The sequence below is a fragment of the Cyprinodon tularosa genome, unplaced genomic scaffold (genome assembly GCF_016077235.1).
Source record: "Cyprinodon tularosa strain WSP-4 unplaced genomic scaffold, ASM1607723v1 ctg66, whole genome shotgun sequence".
NCBI lineage: Eukaryota > Metazoa > Chordata > Actinopteri > Cyprinodontiformes > Cyprinodontidae > Cyprinodon > Cyprinodon tularosa.
In genome coordinates this window covers 3,651,871-3,676,443 of record NW_024039407.1, presented here as the reverse complement: position 1 = coordinate 3,676,443, position 24,573 = coordinate 3,651,871, and the positions used below count along the sequence as shown (strand labels likewise).

The 24,573-nt window shown below is 37.4% G+C and overlaps 2 protein-coding genes across 2 annotated transcripts; both read left to right on the top strand.

The window, feature by feature from the left end:
- The first annotated feature begins 1,931 nt into the window (after positions 1-1,931).
- Positions 1,932-12,843, top strand: slc13a3 (solute carrier family 13 member 3). Its single transcript, XM_038309165.1, has 13 exons — positions 1,932-2,335; positions 2,950-3,215; positions 3,398-3,576; positions 4,345-4,414; positions 4,942-5,121; positions 5,198-5,323; positions 5,426-5,518; positions 5,609-5,713; positions 5,814-5,911; positions 8,882-8,994; positions 11,528-11,689; positions 12,254-12,391; positions 12,472-12,843. Exons 1-13 carry the CDS (start codon positions 2,228-2,230, stop codon positions 12,643-12,645), a joined length of 1,812 nt encoding a protein of 603 aa, XP_038165093.1. The 5' UTR covers positions 1,932-2,227; the 3' UTR covers positions 12,646-12,843.
- Positions 12,844-17,974: 5,131 nt separating this feature from the next.
- On the top strand, positions 17,975-23,987 carry LOC119799339 (osteoclast stimulatory transmembrane protein). Its single transcript, XM_038309181.1, has 3 exons — positions 17,975-18,043; positions 22,375-23,389; positions 23,472-23,987. The coding sequence occupies exons 1-3, from the start codon at positions 18,018-18,020 to the stop codon at positions 23,784-23,786; spliced, it is 1,356 nt and encodes a 451-aa protein (XP_038165109.1). The 5' UTR covers positions 17,975-18,017; the 3' UTR covers positions 23,787-23,987.
- The last annotated feature ends 586 nt before the right edge of the window (positions 23,988-24,573 follow it).

The following is a 24,573-nucleotide window of genomic DNA, read 5'->3' as shown; positions in this document are numbered from 1 at the left end:
ATGTATTTATTACAAAGTATTAATCGAACCCATCAAAGTCATCATCCTCTGTTTCTGAATTAAACAGCTGCGCTAAATCAGACATGCCAATTTCCCCTTCTTTGCTGTCAGAGTCACTTTCCGCGCCGGGCGGCTCCTTGGAAATGATGCCGGCTTTTGTGAAAGCTCAAACAACAGTGCCAGCAGACACGTTAGTCCAAGCATCAATAATCCATCCGCAAACGGGGGCGTAACTTGCCCGGCGCTGACTTCCACTTTTCGTGAAACTGTGGACTCTGTCTGTCATCCATCGCTCCCACGCCGCTCGCAGCCTTACTTTGAACCGATATGGAGCGGTTGAAGTTCCTTTGTCAGACCCCACGGGATAACAGCGAGCACAGCGTTTATTTGTTTCACCTTGTTTTTCACATCGGCTGTGAGATGGGCACGCATGGAGTCACAGATTAACAGCGATGGTGATGCGTGGAAAAAAACCACCTGGTCTCCTCACATACACTTCCCTCAGCCACGCTTTCATCATCTCCTCATCCATCCAGCCCTTTTTATTTGCCTTAATAACGACTCCAGCTGGAAAAGTCTCTTTAGGCAAAGTCTTTCTTTTAAAAATCACCATAGGCGGCAGTTTCTGTCCATTTGCGTGGCAGCCAAGCACAACAGTAAACGACGCCTTTTCATACCCCGTTGTGTGTATCGCTACCGTCCTGGTCCCCTTCTTCTCCACCGTGTGATTCACCTGGATGTCGAAAGTGAGCGGCACCTCGTCCATGTTGGTGATGTGGCTGGGCTGGATGCGTTTGTCGGCGTTTGCTGTAGAAGGAGTGGAAGCTTGCTAGCTTTTCATTATAATCTGCCGGAAGTTGCTGAGCAACTGTAGTCCTGGTCCGGATGGAAAAATTGCAACGAAAGCACCACGACGGACCTCCTTGAAAATGTTCAATTTTCATTTCTTCTGCTAGCGTTACTGCTTTTAGTCGAACAGCGACCGTCGAAACGCTGGCCCCACTCGTTCTTTTGAGGAACATTTTGAGGGAAAAAAAGACGTTTATATGCGCCTTATAGTCGTGAAAATACGGTAGTTTAAATAGAGTTAGGAGCAGGTAGTTGAGGTGAACAGTAATAAGAAACTGGGTGGAGCTAGGCAGGTGAATAGAATGAACCATTAAGCCAGTCATCAGGGCCAAGATCAGGACACCTCAAGCTTCAAAAAAGAGAGTGTGCAACCCTCTCTTTATGACATGTCACGTTAATTGAGGACACTAATGTGAACAGGTAGAGAACTGGTTTCACACCTTATTCAGGGACTTATCAGTATGATCCATAACGCAGATTTTTCCCACCAGTCTGCTATGTACGTGAACCCTAATGCCACTAGAGTCAAATATAAATCTAATTTTACAGAATTCTATCTTAAATGTAAAATCCCAGGATGTATACCTTACCCTAACATCACAGGATTCATTCCTAAATATAACATCACTAGATTCATACCTACAGTAAGCCTAACATCACAAAAATAGTACCCAAAAAGAGTAAAAACTAATAACTAAAAGTAAGAAATCTGTGAAATACATAAAAAAAAAACCCTTGGGTTGGTCACAGATTTAGGTGTAAAATAAAAAAAAAAAAAATTTATACTGACCTATGACTCCTTTTTTGTTCCTATGTCGACCTTAAGGTGTCACCATTGCGCTTTAAACCATGTCACCTTTGGTGTTACCTTTTATAAATACTTTTTTGAAATATATAAAAAACACTTAACCTATCAGGGGTCTGGGGAGTAAAGTCTGGTAGTCTTCCAGGCTTATACAGTAATACAGATTTCACCTTCTGTGTTGTGTTTAGATTGATCTGACTTGACGGTGCTCAACCGCGACACCCAGTGGTTTCCTAAGATTGTATCATCACATATGGCACTGAACATGGATAATTTAAAAGGCAGCCTTTATTTAATGGGTCAGACCTGCTGCAGCCGCTTTATTTAATGAGCATACAATTTTCTCTTAAGCTGCTTTAGTCCTTGTAGAGCTTAGAAAGGCGGGCCAGTTGGAAACCTGAAAGAAAATGGACAGTCCTGTGTAACACAACCACAGGAGGAGTTAACCTGTAGCAGAGTATTTGGTTAATCTTCTGCTGCGTCCAGTCAGGAGCTTCAAAGTGCTCCCTCACAGACTATTTCCAGCCAGTTTGAAGTTTATGTCTCTTAGGGGAGCAAAGCCTCACTCAGGGAATGAAAATATCAGTCTTATCCAAAAAGCTGTGGTGCGTCCACAAGCAGCTGCTTCTCTTGCTAGCTCCACTTGTGTTTCTGCCTTTACTTTTTACTCTGCCAGAAAAGGTAAGTTATTAACACTGTATGTTAGTTTATTTTTATCTATAGTCTGTTGAAGAAATTGTGTAAATCGGTTAATATGAAGGAAGATGACATTGAGTCATTTCTTGAGCTTTAATAAGAGTCAACTGATTGTGACTAAATGTTGGCTCACTCATTTGGTGATCAGTATTGTGTGCCCTGTTTCACTAATGGTATAGATTATTTTTCATGAAAGTCATTTTCAGACAGAAAAATATCATGGCTCTTAAAACAGGGTTAAATAATCTGTCTAGTTTACTTAACAAGTCGATTTAATGGTTGCCTTAAATTAAAATGTTTGAATTATGTTTGAATGTACTTGTAGTATAGCATAAGTATAAGGTATATACTTTCTGGGATAATTGTATTATTTCTTACCTTGTATTTTATTACACAACAAATTAATCACAGCAATAATAAAAAAAAAAATAGCATCAAAATGTTCCCCATAAGCTGATGTTTCTCTATTAACTTCTGAGACTAATTCTCCTTCACTTTAAACTTGCATAAACATAAAGCCTTGTGGCAGATTAAAATTATATATATCATTGTATTGTTGTGGCAGCGACATTTAAAAATGCATGTTGTTTCTCTTTCAGGAGGGAAAATGTCTTTACGTGGTGATACTAATGGCTACCTTTTGGTGCACGGAGGCCCTGCCTCTGGCTGTCACTGCAATGCTTCCAGTGTGCCTCTTCCCAACGCTGGGTATTCTCCCTGCCAAAAAAGTCTGTCCCCAGTACTTCATTGAGACAAACTTCCTCTTCCTCAGTGGTCTTGTGATGGCATCATCAATAGAGGAGTGGGGACTGCATCGTAGGATAGCTCTGAAGGTCCTTAGTATTGTCGGAGTTAAACCCGCTTGGTGAGAATATCCGTCATCTTGAGATACTTCTCAAACCACATTTGGCTATAGTGAAGCAAATTTTTTTCAAGAAAAATAGGATATTTCCAAAAAGTGAAGAATCAAACTTAATATTAGGATGATTGTTTCTTTCAAGGATTAAAGTGAAGTTTTACAAACTGGAAACTTTGTTGATTTCATAGGCTCATCTTGGGGATGATGTTAACCTCGTCCTTCCTTTCTATGTGGCTCAGCAACACTGCCACAACAGCCATGATGCTTCCCATAGCCAATGCTATACTGGAGAGCCTGTTTGGAGACCTGGAAACCTTGAAGCAAAAGTGCAAATCCCCAGAGGATCATGACAGAGGTGTAATAAATGGTAAAGTGTATATTTGCAAAGTGTTTGTAACAGGGAATCAAGAAGGTCTCCATCAACTTCACCTAACTTTAGAAATACCTATTAATACCTATTAAGGTATCAAGGCTATAAAATATTGCTTATTTTGATGATCTTAGAAAGGATATTATTTTCTTCTGCTTTACTGAGCTTTCAGCATTTCTCGTGATGACATTTCACAATCTTATAACTCTTCCAGCAGCGGGGAGTGGGGCAAAAACTCAGAATAGGCCACTAAGTGCCTGAAAACAAACAGTCTGATTCAATCAAGTGACAAGTGTGATTATATGGTTGCACATTTATTTGTGGATGGGGTACATATTTCCTAGAAAAGTTGGTGGAAAACACAAAATGAAGAGAGAACAGAAAAAGCAACCTTAAGAAGTATTCAAAGCAAAAGTTGTTCATTTACTTTGAAATTGGTAAATGTGGGTTTAAGGATTTAAATTGCTGAAGAGTTTACAGACAAAGACAACATATAAATTGACATGTTTAACCTTTCCTTCATGACACAATAATATATAATCGAATATATGAACTTTGTGCAGTTTTCAGTAGGAATTGTCCTGGGATTTAGAGTTAGTCAAGCATTGGATAGTAATTGATTGATGTTGTTCCATCTAAGAGTTTTGTTAAGGACTGGAAAAACTGGTTCCCTTAAAAAAACTTGAGTTAATCATAATTTCAGTGATCCTTATTCTTGTAAATATCAAACCAACCAAAGCTGTGTCTCAATTTCATTTCTTTTAGGCCAGACATCACTGAAGCTCCATTCGCTGCCATCAGAGCCTTCTGAAAAAAAATCGCTATCAATGGATGGGTAAAGAGCGCAGAGAGCGAGTTCATTTTGGTAGTGATTTCTTAGAGGAATTCCTGAATATAATTGGAATTCAGAAAATATGTGTCAGATGGAGGGTTTTATCATATGGTGTGTTCAATTCTCTCTCAAAGGTCAGAGTTTCAGTTCTTTATTGAAAATAAATATCACCACATGCTTCTTATATAATCCCTTACACTGGAAGTAAATAACCAGATCAAAAGTCTAACATGGCAGAATAATTCAAGCAATACCATAGAAATATTACAGTAGCATTTGTTTTGAAATAGTCTCCAGGCAGTATTTACTCAATATTTATTGTGATTAATCAGTAGTCATAAGAATTATTGGGTGAATATTGTCTATTGTGGCTTTTAAACTTTAGAAAGTGATTAAAATAAAATGGTTTAAATTGATCACTTGCATGATTTAGTTAGTAGCTTAATAGAATGTCAGTGAATAACAATAAATGTCAATAACATTGTTGTTTTTATGGAAAATGTTTAATTATGTCTTTAAACTTTAATAAGGATGGATGGTGTGGAACCTACAGATGTGAGGACACCTGAGGAGATCCAATCAGAGTCACAGTATCAAATGAAAGTTTGGAAAGGATTCTTGATTTGTATTCCCTATGCTGCCAGTATAGGAGGTACAGCCACGCTGACAGGCACAGCACCAAACCTTATCCTAATTGGACAGCTGAAAAGGTACAGGTTTTGCTTAGGATATGTTTTTTCTACAGGAAATGACTCTGTTAACCTATGATTATGTTTACCTTTACAGCTACTTCCCAGACAGTGATCTTATCAACTTTGGCTCTTGGTTTGCCTTTGCCTTCCCCCTCATGCTTCTCTTTTTGTTTTTGGCATGGATATGGATCTCTTTTCTATACGGGGGACTTAATACGAGGTATTGTCAGATTTTAAACTCATATTTCCTCTTTTATGTGAAAATATAATTATCTATTATCACTTCTGTTGACATATATTTTAAGCCTTTTATTTATTCCAGGTTGTGCTTCACAAGACATGACCACAGAGCCCAGGCAGAAGCTAGAGCCAGAGCTCTAATTAAAGAAGATTACAAAAAACTGGGACCCATAAAGTGAGGATACGTGTATGCCATTTAATCAAATAAGAATATCACGTAAATACATTTAGTTATTTTTCGCTTTCTAATCTCTTTTACTTTCAGTTTTGCAGAAGGGGCCATCTCTTTCTTTTTTATTTTATTTGCTGTTCTTCTTTTCACAAGAGATCCCAAATTTGTTACTGGCTGGTCGGTGTTTTTCAAAAAAGGGTAGGACATTAGTAAAATTAAAAAGCAGGTTTTACTCCCCAGGAGTGTCGACTCATTACTTTTGGCTGCTAATTGTCTTTGATTTCTCCTTTTCCTGCAGGTATGTCTCTGATGCTGTCACTGGTGTCATCATTGTGTCCATTTTGTTCTTCTTCCCATCACAGAAACCTTCTCTGAGTTGGTGGTTTGACCCAAAAGGTTGGTCACATCCTAAAAGTTTATATCTATGACTGGATTTCTAGGACATTTTTAAGCACTCTTTCCTTTGGTAGCTGTTGCAAAACACACAAAGCAGCCTGAAGAATGTTAATAATGTAGATTAGAGAGCCTTAGTAAATTTCCCACCTGGAAGAGAAACTGTACTTTCTCTGTTTCTGTGATTATAGTAATCCTGCAAAGCTCTGTAGCTGCACTTTGATTTTTCTGTTTATATATGTGTGAGAACTAGCAATTCACATTTCCTAGTTTAAAGGAACATTGCATCCTTTTTTGTTCTTTATGTCACAGTTGATTTTTATTAGATTAACAAACAATAATAAAAGAAAAATAAAACCTAATTAATGCAAAAAGTTGTTCTTAGATGAAGAATTTACTTATTACAAGAAGAAACACTACCCAAAATCAACCCCATGTACAGCTGTATTGATTTTAGCCAGATCTGTTCAGTCAAGAATTTACTAAAGTAGAACCTCTGAGGGCTACAAAATCTTTAAAGCAACACATCATTCCCAGATCTAAAGAAAGATTAAAAATAAAATAAAAAAAAGTTGCATTTATAGTGGGATAAAAGGGAATTGAAAGGGTTTGCACTCAAGCCACTAACTTGACTTAACTTAGCATGACCCACCTGTTTAAACCCAGACACAGACTACAGAACTGTATCCTAGCACTGTTGCAACTAAAGGTCTGGGCACCATTTATCTACACCCTGGAATTTGCTTGCAGTATGAATTACTGCCTTTCCTATTGAGCCAAAAGCAGGAAGTGAGGATGTAATGTAAAGACGGTGTGTTTGAGGAAAAATGTGAAAGAGGAAAAACAATAGAAGAGCATGGCAGTGAATACAACAACTTTTGGAAATGTTAGTGAAGTTATATGGACTACAGTTTAAAACTAAAGCAGTTATGGAAACCCTGTGATCATCACTGCAGGTTTCAGCTTCTTATAGGTCAGTGGTCATGCTACAGCAAAAAAGAGAAACACTCCATTTCTAAAGGCTTAACAGTGGTAGCAGATATTGACCAAACAAAATATTGTGTCGACCTTTTGGGGATTGTGCATCCTGTCAAATTGGTGTTCATCCAACATAACCTTTTCATCAAAAGAAAATATTATATGGTGGTGGAGGTGAAATGATTTGTGTTGCTTCAAAAACATGGAGAACATGACATTATTGATGAAACCATGCATTCTACTTCTTTGCACTGTCTGTAGGGTTAAGTTCAGTAGGACTTATTGAAAACCACACTAGCTAGTCCACTTCCAGTGGGTAAAGTAAAATACCTGACCAAAATTAGGATTTTGGACTCTAGAAAAAGTTGGAACTTAAATTACATTGAGATTCTGGGTCATGACCATAGACTGATCATTTGTGTGCCTCCCCTATGTGACTGAATAAAAAACTGTTCTGCAAGAAAGTGCGAGCCAAGATTCCTCATAGGCAGCCATTACAAATGCCCAATGTTTTTTTTTTGCCACCTACTGTACCATGTTCTACTGGATAATAATTTTTTCACATAGTGGACGAATGATTTGAATAGTTACTGTATTTTTGTAATGAACTTACAGAAAGAAATCAATTTGATTGCGTCGACTCATTGACTCAAAGTCAGTCCCTAACACCAAGCATCCTTGTAGCGACAGTGGAGAGGAAAACTCCCTTTTAACAGGAAGTAACCTCCAGCAGAACCAGGCTCACTGTGAGCGGCCATCTGCTGAGGCCGACTGGGGTTCAAGGAAACAGAAGCAGAGATACAGAAAAGGAAGTACAGATACAAAAGGCAACTGTCAACCGGCTCGACAGGCGGCCGTATCCAGGAAACACATAGCCATACAGATGAGCTCCAAGCCAAGTCCCATGTCAGAGAATGAAAAAGAGCATATACAGTTAGCCATAGTCAGTGAAACAGGACTAAACTGAAAAACAGGCCCAGCTCCAACATCTATAAACAAAGGTGTTGATGGCAGTAGCACAGCTGATATTTCTCTCCCGAATGGTGTCACAACCAAAAAAGAGCAGGCCAAATGAAGCTACTATAAATGAAGCCTAACACAAGACATTGAACTAACAAATTCTGCAGAGTGGGAGAATCGAGACAGAATGAAGAGGATGATGAAAATGGATCCCTCTGTCCTCCAGCAGTCTAAGCCTATAGCAGCATAACTATAGAGATAGCTCAGGGTAACCTGAGCCACTCTAACTATAAGCTTTATCAAAAATGGAACGTTTTAAGCCTAGCCTTAAAAGTAGACAGGGTGTCTGCTTACTGAATAAAACTGGTAGTTGGTTCCACAGGAGAGGAGCCTGATAACTAAAAGATCTGCTTTTAGAAATTCTAATAAACCTGCAGATTGAGAGAAAATTGTTTTATGCTAAGAACAGAATAAAAACATTTTCCCAGCAGTGTAGATCTGTTTATGCGAACAAGTCACCATGTTGTAAATCATGAGAGATGATTTGAAGGCTTGAGCTGTGGCTAATATTATTTATCTTTGTGGCCAGGGTAAGTATCCAGACTATGACTGCAATTCATTATCTCGTTTGAAAAGATCGAAACACCAGTGTTTCTGAGAATGCACAGATATGTGGACATTTGCTGTCTGTTGAGAGTCTGGGGCTCATGTGCACGAGATTATGGTTGTTATGTTCAGCTGCTCAAATAAACCCCTGGACTCCAACTAAAAAAAGCAAACCATGGGGCTCTTTTGTGTTTCTAAAATTTCGGGTCAAATGTTTGAAATGAAGAGAATGAATTCAATCTTCTGCAACTAATACGCCCATAAAAAAAAAAAATACTAAACAGTAGATTTCTCTTGCTCCTAACTATATTCATAAACATTAAAATAGAGAATTCGCAAGACTATAAACATTTAAAGATTTCCACAGTAAACACTTTTCCAGAGATAATTTAAATAATTTCTAATTCTTTTTCTTTAATATTTTCCCAGCTGTAAACACTCCGTACGTTCCTCTGCTTTCATGGAAAAAGGCCCAGGACTCTGTCCCGTGGAATATTATTCTCTTGCTTGGAGGCGGCTTTGCAATGGCCAAAGCTTGCGAGGTAAAGATTCTTGTTTTTCCCCAAATTAGCCTTGTACTTTAAATCTATAGACTATTTGTTATCATAGCATGCTTGCCTTGTCTTTTGTTTCTATACTAACCTGACACACTCAATAGTTTGTTGCAGCTTAGAAGTAACACCTAAAAATATGAGTAATTTTGACTTTATAAGATCCACAGAATAAAAAAAGTTAGTTTTTAAATGTTTGGAGGAACTGGATTTTAGAGGTGGGCGATACCGGGAATTTTTCATCGATACAAAACGAAGTAAATACAGGGTCAGTATTGCTGATATTGATAGGATACTTTTTAATATTTAAGCTTGATGTATCTTGGAACTGTTGACCTTTCATTGTTTCTGTGATTTGTATTTTATTTTAACAATTTAATTATAATAGTATTAATAATGTTATGTTCATAGTGTTTTTTCCTAATCCATCTCTTATATTATTATATTCTTTCATTCTTATGTAATTTTGTTTGCATTGTGTGTACCTGTTGCTTTAATTCAAAAAAATGTCAACATTTTGGGATAAATAAAGGATTAGATAATGTCAGCCTGCTTATAAAACACGTTTTAATGGGTAAATGTACTGGCTTCCTTCAAGGTCTGTTACAACCCCCCCTTAAGACCACTAAGGGTAAATCCTGGCACTGGGTGTAAAACAAACGTCAGTAAACTAAAAGGTGATGTCAATAGCAAAACATAATTTATTTCACAATTTGCAGGAGTTCACAAATATAGAAGACAGCAAAACAGGGAAGCTTTAAGCCTCAGGGTCTCTGAGGCCAAAACAACAAAAAGCCCCCCCCCCCCACACACACACACACACACTTATAAAATAAACAACTTTCTAACAGAAAACTGAAAAGAAAGTACAATACCTGAACTCCGCGTCTAACTGCGAAACAAGGAGAAAACAGTTAAACACAAATGGCAGAGAACCCCTACCAGCTTCCACTGTGAACAGAAAAATGTTTTATTTAGCCAATTATTCAACATGAACAGTAACACTCAGCTCACAGACAAGATCACTGCAGATCAAGCCTCAGGAAATAAGAGAAAGAAGGGGCCTGACATCTCAGGTTTGAAGCTCTTTATGGGGTGGCTGATGAGCTTCAACACATTGCACCTGTAGCAGCCAGGTAGACCTGAAACACAAAGAGAGAGCTCTCTCATGAGGCGATCTCCTAGAGGTCAGTGACCGTAACAAGGTCTTAATTTCTGAATGGGTTCCAGTAACATACATATAATATCTAATTTGAAAGTTAATATGAATCGCTTCTGAAGATGATCACTCTTATCTAATGGATCAATCACGTCTGTCTGAGGGTTGAGGATCTGTTGGAGCATGGAGCAAAGTTTCATCTCTCTGTTTTTGTCGCCCGACGTTAGAGGGGGGGGGAGCAGCAAAGCACTGTGACACAGACGGGGTGACTGGTGAATAGGCTGCACTTAGTGTGTGCCAGAGAGAATAAAAAGTATTGATTTTGTTAAACAAGTGTTGTTCAATATCAATACCAGCGTTGGTTTTGATAGTATCGATCCTTGGATTCATCCGCCCACCTCTACTGAATATTACACTGGAAAAAATCTAAATCTAAATAAGTAATTTTTCTCTTAAAATAAGTGTATTTGTTCTTGAATTGAGGAGGTAAAAGAGACATCTTGCCAATAGAAAAAGACAATTTACATTCAAAATAAAAAAACACAATTGCATTGTCTTATTTCAAGTGCATTTTATCTAAATATCTTATTTTAAGGGTAAAAATATGCATTCCATTGGCAAGCTACCTCATTTACCTACTCAAATTAAGGGTAAATACACTTAATTTAAGACATTTTTGCTTGTTTCTAGATTGTTTTGGAGTGTACTAATCAGTCCAGGGCCTACTTGGAAAAATTCTTATTTAGTAGAGAAACGTATTTTTAATGGAGTTATCCAAATGGAACTATGGAGTTATCTTCTTCCTTTTTTATGAAGCAAAATTAATAGAAGGTATCTCATTTATTCAATTGAAAACAGAGTTTTTTATATATTGTATGCAAAATATAATTAAATAGTTTTACAAAAATGCCTGGTACATGTAGACTAAAATGTATCTGTTTATGCAGCGTATTAGCAAAAATAAGTAGATTTAGGAGTTAGTCAACCTTTATTTTGAGCTATTTTTGTTAGACAGTAAGCTCTAAACAGCTTGGTTTAGTGCAATATATTCTGGATGTCTAGTTGCTTTATTTATATGACAGATTAGGTCCTCATCTGCTGCTCATTTTAGTGTTTGTTAGATCTATTGTGATATTAATATTCTTACTGCATTACCTCTAGTCAGCTTCAATGGAAACGTCAACAAACAATCAACATTGAAAATCTAAGTCGAGTAAAACACTTTTTTTTCCTCTAGCTGATCGAATGAGTCATTATCCTTACTTTCTCTGTTGGTTGTGCTTTCACTGGTCCTCTATCAAATATAGTTTGTTGTCTTTTTATTTGATCCTTGACTCCTAACCTAGATATTTTGGTATTTGGCAGGAGTCTGGCCTTGCCTCCTGGATTGGAGGCCACCTCCAGCCTTTGGCTGAAGTTCCCCCAGCTGTAGCTGTGATGTTGATCACTGCTTTCCTTGCCTGTTTCACAGAGTTCGCTAGCAACACTGCCACTATTATAATATTTTTACCTGTCATTGCTGAGCTGGTAAGATTAAATTAAATATGAGCACATCTCTCTGTGTATATATGTCCTCTCCAGGATCTACATCTGTTCTATAATTACAATTGGTAACTGCAGTAATGGAAAGTATTGCACGTGTAGTCTTTATCTATTGCAAGTTAGTATAAATGCACTGGTTATAATAATAATGAGGTAAAAAAAAAAGGATGCTCCTGTTAAAACACACTGCAAACCAATTTAGTGAACAATGGCCAAGGTCAGATGCAGCGATTCCTCTTATTGAGGGTCCAGAAGGCTTGCTAAACTCCAGCAATAAATGTCTTCGTGTTTGTAGGCTGTTGGACATTAACTGCTGCTGTTATAGTAATGATTATCGAGAGGGTTTTACTGCATTGTGTAATTCTGACTTTGCACAAAACATTGACTGCAGAATAGCTTCAAGAATTTAAGCTTAAAATTGCAAACCCATGCTGAGTTGTATTTCCTGAATTGGTTATTTTCAGATTTATATTTTCTTTTTATGTTTTGAATTGAATACCTTGAAATGGTATTGATGGGAAATTTTAAAGTTTGGGACTGTCTCTGCAGGCAATTCGTGTCTCAGTGAATCCTTTGTACTTCATGATCCCTGCCACAGTGGGATGTTCATATGCCTTTATGCTCCCTGTGTCCACACCACCCAACTCCATTGCATTTGCATCCGGACATCTCTTGGTCAAAGACATGGTAATATTCTCTCACTGACTCTTGACGTTATTCTCTTTAAAGACCAGCAGTCCTCATGCTTTCCATCTCTCTTTTTACAGGTGAAAACTGGATTTGTAATGAACATCCTGGGGATCCTCTCAGTCTCTCTAGCTATGAACACATGGGGCATTGCCATGTTTAACCTGAGCACTTACCCAGAATGGGCCCACTCTATCAACAATACTGCTGCTGTTCACCTTTCATCTATAAAATCATTCAATGCCACACTCTGATGATATGACTGCAGACTGTATATAGGTTTAAAACTAAAACTTTCCATGGACGTATCTGTTTTTAAATGTCTGTATTGTTGCTGAAACACCCCAATTTCCTGTTACGGCTGTTACCTAGCTTTAAGAACTTCATTGGAGTGTGTGCTCACTTTTCAAATAATTTTAAGAAACCCTTATGTGAATGTGTTTTACCAAATCCTGCATTTTCATACGCTGTATTCTTTTGCCTTTACATATAATGTGTGATATCCCATTCCCAATCAAAGGTTTGAAATGTACTGGTATCTCTTTGCAGCCAAAACAGCTTTAACTCCTCTGTAAAGGCTAACCATTAGTTTTAGTGTGTTTTTATAGAAAATCTTTCCAGATGCCCATTTGTGGGATCAGACACTGATGTTGCAGAGGTTAGCCTGGCTCCCATTGTCTGCTCTGATTAATTCTTAAGGTTCTATCCTGCTACTGTCAATTCTGTTCAAAGTGATCCACATTTATTAGCTTACTGAAACAGCACCTGCCTCTAAATCCCTCTGCACAAAACTTTATTAATGCTGAAAGGAAATTTGCTTACAAATATTTTCTGCTTGGAAAATGAGAAACTCGTTCTGCAGGTTTCATTCTCTGGGCAGCTTTTCCACTTGTACCAAATATTCTGGCAAGCTCCGGGGGGGCTTGTACAGCACAAACCTCAAGATTACAACACCACACTAAATGAGGAAGTAGAAAACAAAGCAGACTTATATAAAGCCTTCTTATGTCATCAAAGAGTCAGTCATTGTCCAAGAGATTTTCACATGGTCCTAGCAGACACGTCAAGCATAAATCAAGCTTTAGTCCAAAAAAAAAGAAGAAAAAAACAGAGCAGACAATAAATAAATGCACTTAAGATAAATAGGAGTTTGGAACCAAAAGTGGTTTAGGAGTTTGTTTAGGATGTAACACACACCCAAAAAACAAACCCTCAGGTAATCTTAATGATCCATCCATTTTCTCCCACTTAGTCATTGTCAGGGTCATGGTGGGGCTGGTTCCTATCTCCAGCAGTGTACGGCGATAGGTGGGATACACCCTGGACAGGTCGAATCTTAATGATGTCTACTGAAAATTTTTCATATCACTTTAACTTGGTTATAATACCACAAACAGTTATCCGGGGTATGTTCAGTATTGAGAATAGTTCACAATCTCATTTATTCTACAGGTGGCATTCCATCAGGATACCACGTTAAAAAAGCAATTAAATCTTTTTTTTTGCTCTAATGCTTGTTGATGCAGTACCCATGACAAATGTTGGATTTTATACTTGAGCTCATTAAAGTCGTTGCAACACTGATAAGGATGGAGGAGCCATAAACTTATCAGTATCGTTAATTTAAATTCTGCAAAAACAAGGTCGAACACTGTTTGAAGACAAGAAACATGTGTGAATAGCTTTTTTAAACCATGTATTGGTTAAATTCACTAAGAGATTATGTTTTTGTAGGTGAATTATGTAGCACACAATTAACTTCACCTAAAAAAAAATCTTTACCCATTGTGTTGATAAACGCCAATATCTGTGTCTGTACATTTGTTTTATAGTGACCTACATTTGTGTAATTACATTTAATAAACTATTGATTTTCTCATTGTGATTTACACAGATTTTATCTGTCAAAAGTATGTTTTAATGTTTTAATAATTTCTTTTTGTTTTACACTTGTGTAAAGAAATTATAAATAAATTTGTCTAAGTCTAAATAGAACGACAAAGAATATCCAAGTTGTTGGCTTCTAAGAAGGTTTTCACACATTCTGACACATTTCACCAAATGGCTGTAAACCTGTGTTTGTTCAGTGTTGTAAGGGGTTATTATGAGTCAGACTTTGAAGTCACAAGGCCTTACAGCAATGGTTAACTTCTACAAGATCGTAGAGGTCATGCCGTGCAGTGCTCTGCTTCAGCAGAGAGCTTTTAATGTTTACAAGAAAAACGAGAAAATATTCAACCAAAAACTTTAAAGATTCAGTAAAAACAGAAACAGCAGTCTTGGATAAGAAACGTGTAAAAAGTTGACAGTCGTATTATGAATAAACCCTTAAATGATTTTTGGTTTGACAAATCAATAAAAGAATTATACAAATTCTCCCAACATTGTTACAAATGATTTTTTTTTATCTACAACACAGTTGTAGTATTTGCCTTTCGAAGACCATACTTTTCCAATTCTTCTTAATTTCATTGTAAGTAGGAACTGGGATTTATATAGCAGAAATTAACGAAAAATATTTCAACTTTACAGAAACAATTCAGTCAAACCATTCAGAAAGATTTGTTAAGGGTTTTCCATCAAAGGAAAACCAGCTGATCAAATCCCGTTATTAATTTTGCAGGATTCACCCTCCTGAATGACCATATGTAACCACAGTAGACATTTGCTTGCTTTGGTTTGTTAACTTTACAACTATCTCTCACACCAGCCATGCATGCAGTGATAGTAGAGAGAAAAAACTCACTTTTGACAGCAAGGAACCTTAAGCATAAGCAGGGTCAGTGTGAGTGGCCCTCTGCCTTAGGCTGGTGAGGGTTCAAGAACTCAGAAGCAAAATAAAGAGAGAAGCACTGATTCATAAATACTTTCTTTGTAAGAAAAGCTAATGTTAAACTAGCTCCATAGCTGGCTCTGTCCATGACAGCTCTTAGCCAGTATTCCTGTCTTTAATAAATTTGCATAAATATAAAAATTTTTTCAAGTAAAAAGGAGGTAACCCCAGTCTTTTTCTGAATGCCGATGATGTAATAATGAAACGTCTTTTTAATGTCGTCCTAAAACATCTGTAAATGGATGCTTCTCTTTGGAACCCCTTTTTCAGGTTTTCAAACTACAATTTTCACACTGCTTTCCTGTATAGAATAGAATAGAATTCCGCTTTATTGTCATAACATTGTCACAAGTAAAAAGCGCGAGATTCACTCTCTGCTTGTGCGGTGCCTATATATATATATATATATATCTATATATATATATATAAATATATATATACATGTATCTATCTATATCTATATATATATATATAAATATATATATATATATATATATATATACACATATCTATCTATCTATATATATATATATATATATATATATATATATAGAGATAGATATATAGATATAGACATATATAGATATATATATCCATTTTCCTTTTTTGAATAAGATATGCTTTTACTGTGCATTTAGGTCCATATAAAAAATAAGGAGACGGACGAAGTAAGAGCTTCATGGTAACACCTTTTTTCAGCTTTAAAATGTTCCTACCTTGTTAATTTTTAAATTCCTTTGTAACATATTTGCATTATCTCTGCCTTGTAGAAAAAATATTTCTACTTTTAGCTCTGCCGTAGTAATTTATTTACCAAACAAGTTCAACCGCTTCTTTTTGTGTTCCCCTTGCCCCAAGGTATTTGTATCCATACATATACATTGTCTATCCTTTTTTATATATTTATGTGGGCTTTTGAGCTAGTGGTGCAATCAAGAAGGTAGGATATATCATAGGTCCACCAAGAACAGAGATGCTGTCCCAAAAAGATTTGCTCACCTATTTTTGTGGGGAGATTTTATTTCCCTTAAATGCTTACTTTTAATGCATCACTATCTATCTATCTATCTATCTATCTATCTATCTATCTATCTATCTATCTATCTATCTATCTATCTATCTATCTATCTATCTATCTATCTATCTATCTGTCTGTCTGTCTGTCTAAGAGGATAGGAACTTCTTAAATATAAGCCCTAAGTTGCACCTCTGGGCTTCCCCACTGGTTCTTTTCCTGGGAGTTACTTACTACTCTTAACTCAAACTGGGTAAAACCATATAAAAAAGGACTATAAAAACAGGAGTAAAAAAGTAACAGAGTTATTCCAGATGAGGTCGTTACAGGACAGAGAAAATGCTTGGAGCTTGCACAGCTGTGGGCTCAAAAAATCACGTCCGCGAACGTCTGGCAAAGATTGAGCCCGGAACAAGGTCATCTTCTCCTTCTTATAACTCATGAGTCTATGTATCGGATCATGTGGATGTTTAGCTGAGAGTATGAGAAACTGACACGCCATCCATGCCCTGACCTGTATGCATCTTGCTCTATGCCCAAGATTACAGATACATCTCCTCTATCAGTCCGGCTCCAAGATGTGCCCATATTCTGTGTATCTTTAAAAGACAAGAAGGCTGTCCTATTTAGATGACCTACTTACACAAAGTGACATCCACAATGTAAAGGACGGCCATCTGCTCTCTCTATCTGGCTAACAAACTAACAATGCACATGATGTATAAAAGAATAAACCTAACAATATATATATATATATATATATATATATATATATATATATATATATATATATATATATATATATATATATATATATATATATATATATATATATATATATATATTTATTATATACCAAAACCATTTTCTCCTCCTAAGGCCAAGGTTGAACAGATTGAGGAAATCTCCAAAAAGGGTTGCTATCCAAACTCCCCCAGCCAGGATGTTAAGGAGGCCGTTTGGCCAATAGGCTGAGACAACAATCAGAGACTCCCCCACTATCCAAAGAGATGCAACCCTCTCATCCACCTGTGTAAACTCCAACACAAGACACCTGAGCTGAGACAAGGATGTCCATCCCAGTTTTCTGGCTCTCCCCAAACTGAACTCTTTTCTACTCTCCAGAATAGAAGAGATTCTTTCCTCTCTTACCCATAGCGAGATAAGATTCTACATTCTTAAGCGACTGAGGATCAGGTCACAGGTCCCTAAGGGAGAAACTCGACTTTCAGACACTTTCCAATGAACCACATTCCAAGGCCTGACTCCAGGATGAAATCCCAACTCCTAACTCACTGAGCGATGTTATGCACCTTGATTTTCTGGTCATCATAAGGGCTTCTTAAACTGTTCTTTGTCTGACCTGTCACCCAGAGCTCCTTTGCCTTGGCAGTCCCTACCTGGCACAATTAAGCTCGGGGTGAGTCTGGGATCATCAGAGTATTGAAACCCCTCCCCCATTTTTAGTTGGTAGTCGAAGGAAGGATCCTAAAGTAACATTCAGGAAGTAAAAAAACAATAAATTATGCTGTTGGTCAATGGCGTCATCACATTCTAATCATCTTGAAACTTGTGTCATCTTGTGTTTTACCAATCAGCTGTTAAAAAAGATCTGAGAAGAGCTGAGTATTTGTTTTCCTCGTGAGAATTCGTGTGACCAATAAACACCAACATGACGCTGACTGTTCAGTTTAGTTCTCCTTTTTCTACCTTCAAGGTTCAACACTTCCCAAAACTGTTTTTTACCCTGCGCATTCAGAGCTTAAAAAGAGTGGATTATGGCCCAAACTATCTTATCGCTCAGGTAAGAACTGTCAACTACCTTTGCCTCATTATTTTTGTTGCATTTTTGGCTGCTCTGAATAATTCTCAAAAATTAGACTTGAGAAAAGGTAAAATAAAATTTGATGAAAATTAAACTAGGAAAAGATACTTCTTTGTGACCTTGTTTGTATTATTTGATTTTCATTGTTATTTTATTATTATTTTCACAGTTATTGTGCTGACAGAGGGGTATACTACTGCTTAAATTTAATAATTTATTCTTTTATTTGAGTCTATTTTGTGAAAAGGAGTCTGAAAAACACATGGAGTTAAAGTATAATACTAAAGGATGTATATTGTTGCTACTTTATCTCCTGAATACATATTCAGATGGTAAAATAACTAATTTTTTAACAATGAACAGTGATGATTAAATGATTAAATTAAGTTAATCTTAATAAAAGGACAATAAAAAACATACAGTAATACATTCAGAAGGACTTTTGTTACACTGTATTAAAAGCAAATATAGACAACTAGACCTTGTCCTAAGTGCAAAGGGACTTCATTTCATAATTTAAGGGCATTACCTTAAACATTTGAACACCTCTGTGAATCAGCTTGTTCCTTAGAGACAGAAAACAAGTGATCATTAGAGGGCATATAATGCTGCAGCAGGTCAGTTACCCCAGAGTCTGTCTATTCAGTCCCTAATAAGTCAAAAATAAAACTTTAAAATCGACTTTAAAACAAAAAAGGGAGCCAGTTTAAAAAAGCATAGACGTGGGAACAAGGGCGTAGGTTTGATTTGAACTTTGGTAGGGACACTATTGGTCTGGTGTCATTGGTGCTATGCAATATGCGTGCCCTTTTTTATGCTCGATGTGAGCATCCGTACTGGTAAGAGGAATTCATTGTTAAAAGAGAAAAGCAACATTTTGCTCCATTAATAAAAATGTTATAAGCTCTACACTCATTAGATGCTGTTTATCAATGTTTGAAGTATCACCGGCTCTGATGAATGTGGAATTAGGACTGTTTTCCACTTTGAAAACGGTTTCATTTGAAAGACTAAGAGAGAAGGTAAATACAGTATTTTCTTTTGAAGATACAGAATTGTGCAGAGTTAAACCCCACTCTAATATTTGTACCTACTATTCTCTCTCTGTATCAAGCAAAATAATACATTCATTAAAATATTAACTTCACTATAAAAGTTGAATATCTGGGCTGTAGTTACTCTGTATAGCCAATTTCATGTATTTCATCTGGGGCTGAAAAAAATGAATCATATTAATTGATTATTTCAATAATCGTCAACTAATTTAGTGAGTGATTCATCATTAACTGTATAGAGACTTTAAAACATACAGTAATATAAATGTAAAATGTGCCTTTCCCCACAGAGCAACCCACTTAGATAAAAGTCTCAAGAACCAGGGATATTAGATTTTTTATTTTTTTTACTCAAAGCTGAATCCCTTCTTAAAAGCGGCTCATCTGAGGTTCTTCTCTGTTATGGTGGTTTAGCTCACAATCTGAACTGGGAATCGGATGCAGAACAGGTCTTTGTTGTCTTTATCTCTCAGCTCCCACTCCACAACACATTTGATAGAAGGATATTCGCTCTTTACTGGTAATGAAGCAAAATTGTAAAAATAAAAACAAAAAAAAGAAAACAGTAATATCAACTAAATATCGGTAAAAAGGAAACCCTCACATTTTCTTTTTTAGTTGGCTGTGGCTGAGAATCAGAAATGTTGATGGCTTACAGCCTTTATTTGCCCATTTTTCCAGCAGTCTTCAGAACTCCTGGCTGACTCAGAATATTTCGTTTTATAAAAGAAAAAAAAAGGTTTTTGTTTTTTAGTGTACATGATATTCATTTTTTTATTGGGACTAGTTTTGTAGCCTAATATTAATTGCAGTAACCGCTGCATTCTAGTGTGAATACATTTTCAATGTTGTGCTCCAAGCACACGCGGACTAGTAAACAGCCAATCAGAGAGAGAGAAGGCGGAACTTAAGGCAGAACAACCAATGAGAGTTGAGTTAAACAGCGCAGCACAGTTCCATGCGATGCTACATGAAAGTGACAGGAGAGACCAGGCAGAGGAGCTGCGAGAGGAAAAGAAGTCACTGCTGCAACAACTACTGCTGTAAATTATAAACATGTTGCTCACATCCAATTATTGGTAGGGACAATTAGGTCGGTTCAAAATTTTGGTAGGGACATGTCCCTATGGTCCCTATGCAAACCTACGCCCATGCGTGGGAAACACGGTCACACGTTTTTATAGGGGTGACAGCAGTGGCGGCTGGTGAAAAATATTTTTGGTGGGGCTGATATAGCCTAGTGTATGTCTCCAACTAATCCGGAATAAGAATTCAAATAAACAATTGGACAATACATACAATTTAACAGTAATGATTTAATTTACTATATAATAACAGTAACAGTGATGATTTGGGTCACTGTGACGGGGTTCTTTGGCCTCCAAGAATCCAGTCTCAGTCGGGTTACCGGTGTTGGTGATTTATTGAGCTCAAAAACTCAAAACAGGGTGCAAAAGAAACTAAACATACAAGATACTCTGGGCCTCAGCCTCCCTCCAGTTACCAGCAATGTAACAAAGAAACAGAAAACAAAAATTGCCGCTTTTCTTCCCACAGCCCTCATTAAATAGTTTAAGCCCCTCACATCAGGCTCTCTTATTTCTGATTTCTTCTCATTAATCAGTTTTGTCCATATATTACCTCCACAAACAATTGATGTAAAACAAAACAAATAATTTTTACAACTTAATTCTTTTACACAGATTCATTGACTTATTCAATTACACAAAACTGGGTTTGAACCCAGCAAAGACGCAGCCAGACTGAAGATGACAAGTCCCCATAGCATAAACACGTACACCCCCCCCCCCCCCCCCCACACACACACACACACACACGGCTAACCCCACTGAAATATTAAGTGTGCACCCTCAATATGCCAGCAGGTAACCAGGAACAGCTTGTGTGTTTTAAGTTCATGGAGCTACTTGGCTCAGCGCGAGTGTATTGGTCCTCACAAACACAGTATAACAGGAATGTGTGTGTGGTGCGCAAAGTTAGAGAGGTTGTTTTAAGCGACGAGGTGGATTCGTCACAGTCACAATAACCATGACATGAAATGTTCATATCCTACAACAGGGATGTTCTTCTGGCAAACGGGTAGATAAATAAGGATCTCACCGAATTTGGTGGAAGCTGCATCTCGGTCGTTACATTCGCCATCTTCCCTCTAACTGTCTGCACCTGCGCTTGGGTTCAGAAGCCTGTTAAAGCGCAGTATTTTCAGCGCCCCAATACCATAAAGTTCCGAGACGCTGATTGGCCATTAAATTCACCTAGCAATAGTACATGATTGACAGATTCTCTGCAAATGTGGGTCAGTCTGATCAGCGCCCCCAGAACAGAGACGGTAGGAGTCTGTCTGTGGAAATCCACAAATTAATGACAGTAGATAGGGAAATGTAGTTTATATAATTTGTTTTGCTTATAGGTACACAGTCTAGAGAGTAAAACTGACATTTATGAGTTAATTTCTAAAAATATATTTTACGTTTCTCTCTTCTTATCAGGGAGGGCGGTGCCCCAGCGCCCCCTATGGGCCGGCCGCCACTGGGTGACAGACCTACATAAAAGCTTTATATATGTAAAAAAAAAAAAAAAAGCAGCAATATTTAAGATGCCATTTAAAAGAAGCATATATCCCCAGTTGCAAGTTTTCAAAAGATAAAGAATACTTTACATAGATACAGAGCTTCAGTTTAAAAAAGTTTGCTTATATGATTAAAATTAAAAGCAACTCACACATTTTAACTTGCAACTGAACAAAAGGCTCCAGAAGAACCACATCCAAATAAGATGAAGTCTGATTATCATGTTTTTAAAAGATAAATCATTAAGTCTTCTCCGATTAAAATGTGAAGCCATCCCGGCTTTGTCCTCAGTAAGACTCAAATGGATCGTTTAAATGCGGAAGTTTGGCAACAACTCAACTAAAGGTAGTTCTGAGATTATTTAACATAAAAACAGAAAAGAAGTTATATGTTTTCTTCAAACCAGACATAAATGCAAGATATATCTAAATAGAATTTAAGAAACAAAAGTAATCCCAGAATAGATTCCTGAGGAGCTCTGCATAAAATAGAACTGTAGAAGAAATAGTGGGTCGATGATTCAAAAGGTTCTGTAGGGCAAATAAAACCTAAACCATTATATAAAATAATTATATTAAATGTGCAAATGTTCATATAAAGTGATAAATTGTTTGAGCATCCTACAGCCTCATCACCAGTTTGAAACTCTTTTTTTTCTTTTCAGGAACAAATCGGGAACCTTTAGAAAGGCTCTAAAGTCTCTGCTGTTTTATCTCTGGGACGTTTATTCCAAACCTGCTCCCTCAGGCCTAGAAATAATTTCTCTGCTCTCTATCTGCTTCACCTTTTCCATCATTACAGGTGGTCTGGTGCACCAGTGGCTGTCACATACTTTAAAATACAGCCACATGGCATCGCTTCAGACCACTTGCTTCTACAGCATAACCATACTCCTGGTCTCCTTCCTGTGCCACCCCCTCCGCTGCGTTCTCACAATGATCCTGCCCACTGTGTGCACCAAACAGGGATGCAAACTCCTTATCTCAGCCTCTGTCATGATTCTTGTGTTGAACATCATCCCTAACATCGCGGTCAACGTAGGGGCTGTAGCACGGATCTTGAAGTGTACTGCTGAGGGTTTTACAAGAACTCTGCTGAACTCATCTCAACCCCTCAACAAAGCAAAGCAAGACCTAGTCAACGAAGCCATCAAAGCAAGGAGGGAGGACTTAAGTATTGTCAAAAATTTAAGAACCCTGGACCATTTCACTCATGTTGACATGTCAGAAGTCAAAAGCACGTTTGCTAAAGTGATTTATCAAATAGAGGTCAACTTATCATATACAAGGAACCTCCTGACTCACTATAAGCTGGTGTCAAACCGGATCCTCGCAGCCATATTTGTCGTTTTGCTGATCATAGAATCTGCACGATATTTAAAATCCTATCTGACAGCTGTTCATTTTGATAACCCCTTGACCTCTGAAGCACTTCGACAAAAAATATCTCCTGGGGGTAATATCCAGCAGGCTAAAGAAAGAATCCCAGTCCGGATCTGCAAAATAACAAGTCAAGAATGTACCTCTTCTTTAATATCACTGGTCGTTGTGACATTATACTTTGTTGGAATTACTCTAATAGTATTTTTGGATAATGTTGCGTATCATATAGTCCAAATGATCATCCCATGGGTGTTGGATTTTCCACCGACTACTGCTGCAATGACTGTCGATTATAAGGTAATTTTATTTTTCGCTTCGACTCTGCATATTTTTCCACTGAATAACATTTTCATTTAATGTGCCCTACTTTTTACTGCAGGTTAAATGGTTTCCTCCTGCATTCTGTATTATCCCTAATTCGTGCGTCACAAGAGAGCTGATAAACTTCAAAAAGGAATACAAGTGGACTTTCAACCCCGAACCTTCACTCTGCGAGGTGGCAACTTCAGCTCCGAAGCTGGGTGTCTCTATGCTGCTGGGATGTCTCTGGATGATGAGCTATTTTTTGGTGTTCCTGGAGGTTTATGCCAAGCGACTACGCAGAAATATCTGTGCGTCATTTTTCAGAGAACAGGCAGAAAGAAGAAGAGCATACTTAATAAAGAAATTACAGGAAAAACAGATGAGACACTAAACAAGGACATTTCCTATTACCTCCAGTGTTTTTAATTGAAATGCACTAAGATAGATTTGTGTTATCTTCGAAAGAGAAACGTCATTTTGTCAAAACATTTTTATTTCCATTTGAATGACTTTTTGATTGTTTAACTTATTAAGTGGTACAGAAAACCGTTTAACCTAAAATACACATTTTGCTTATTGGCAAAATATTCAAGTTAGTAGCCATTTGCAACAAATCCGATTCTTAGTTCTTAGAGCATCCCATTTCTGCTGCATAAATGACCCTTAGCCAGGAACTAGCTTCTAAGAATCTTGATCCCCTCCTCCTAAGCCCAGCCTGTAGGATGCTTACAATTGCCTCCTGTGGATCTTGAAAGTTGAAGGAGGTAGAACGTCTCCAAAGAATAAGTTAGTCTTTACCTGCTCAATTGAGGCAGGTTGTTCTATTCATTCTATCCTCCAGATATGACACTGGTCAAAAGGCCTGAATAAGCATTGGGAGACATAAAGGGAATTCGTTTTAGTTACATCCTTAGTGTAGATACTGTAACCTTAGTGGCTTTCACCAAGTCTTGAAGAGCACTGAGGGTTTTTGACGACCTGTTGCCACATAGTTCTTGATACAGTCAATGATTTCTGTACTCAGTGTTTGGGTGATCCTAAAGGCCATCTCAGGGTCTACCAAGGCAAACAGGCTCTAGGTGATCCGTCAAAAAAAGGAATGCCTTACCCCGTAACCAGGCCCAGTTTTTGGGATGGTCAGTGAGTGCCTGGTTGTCGGGTTCCTTCATGCAAATTGC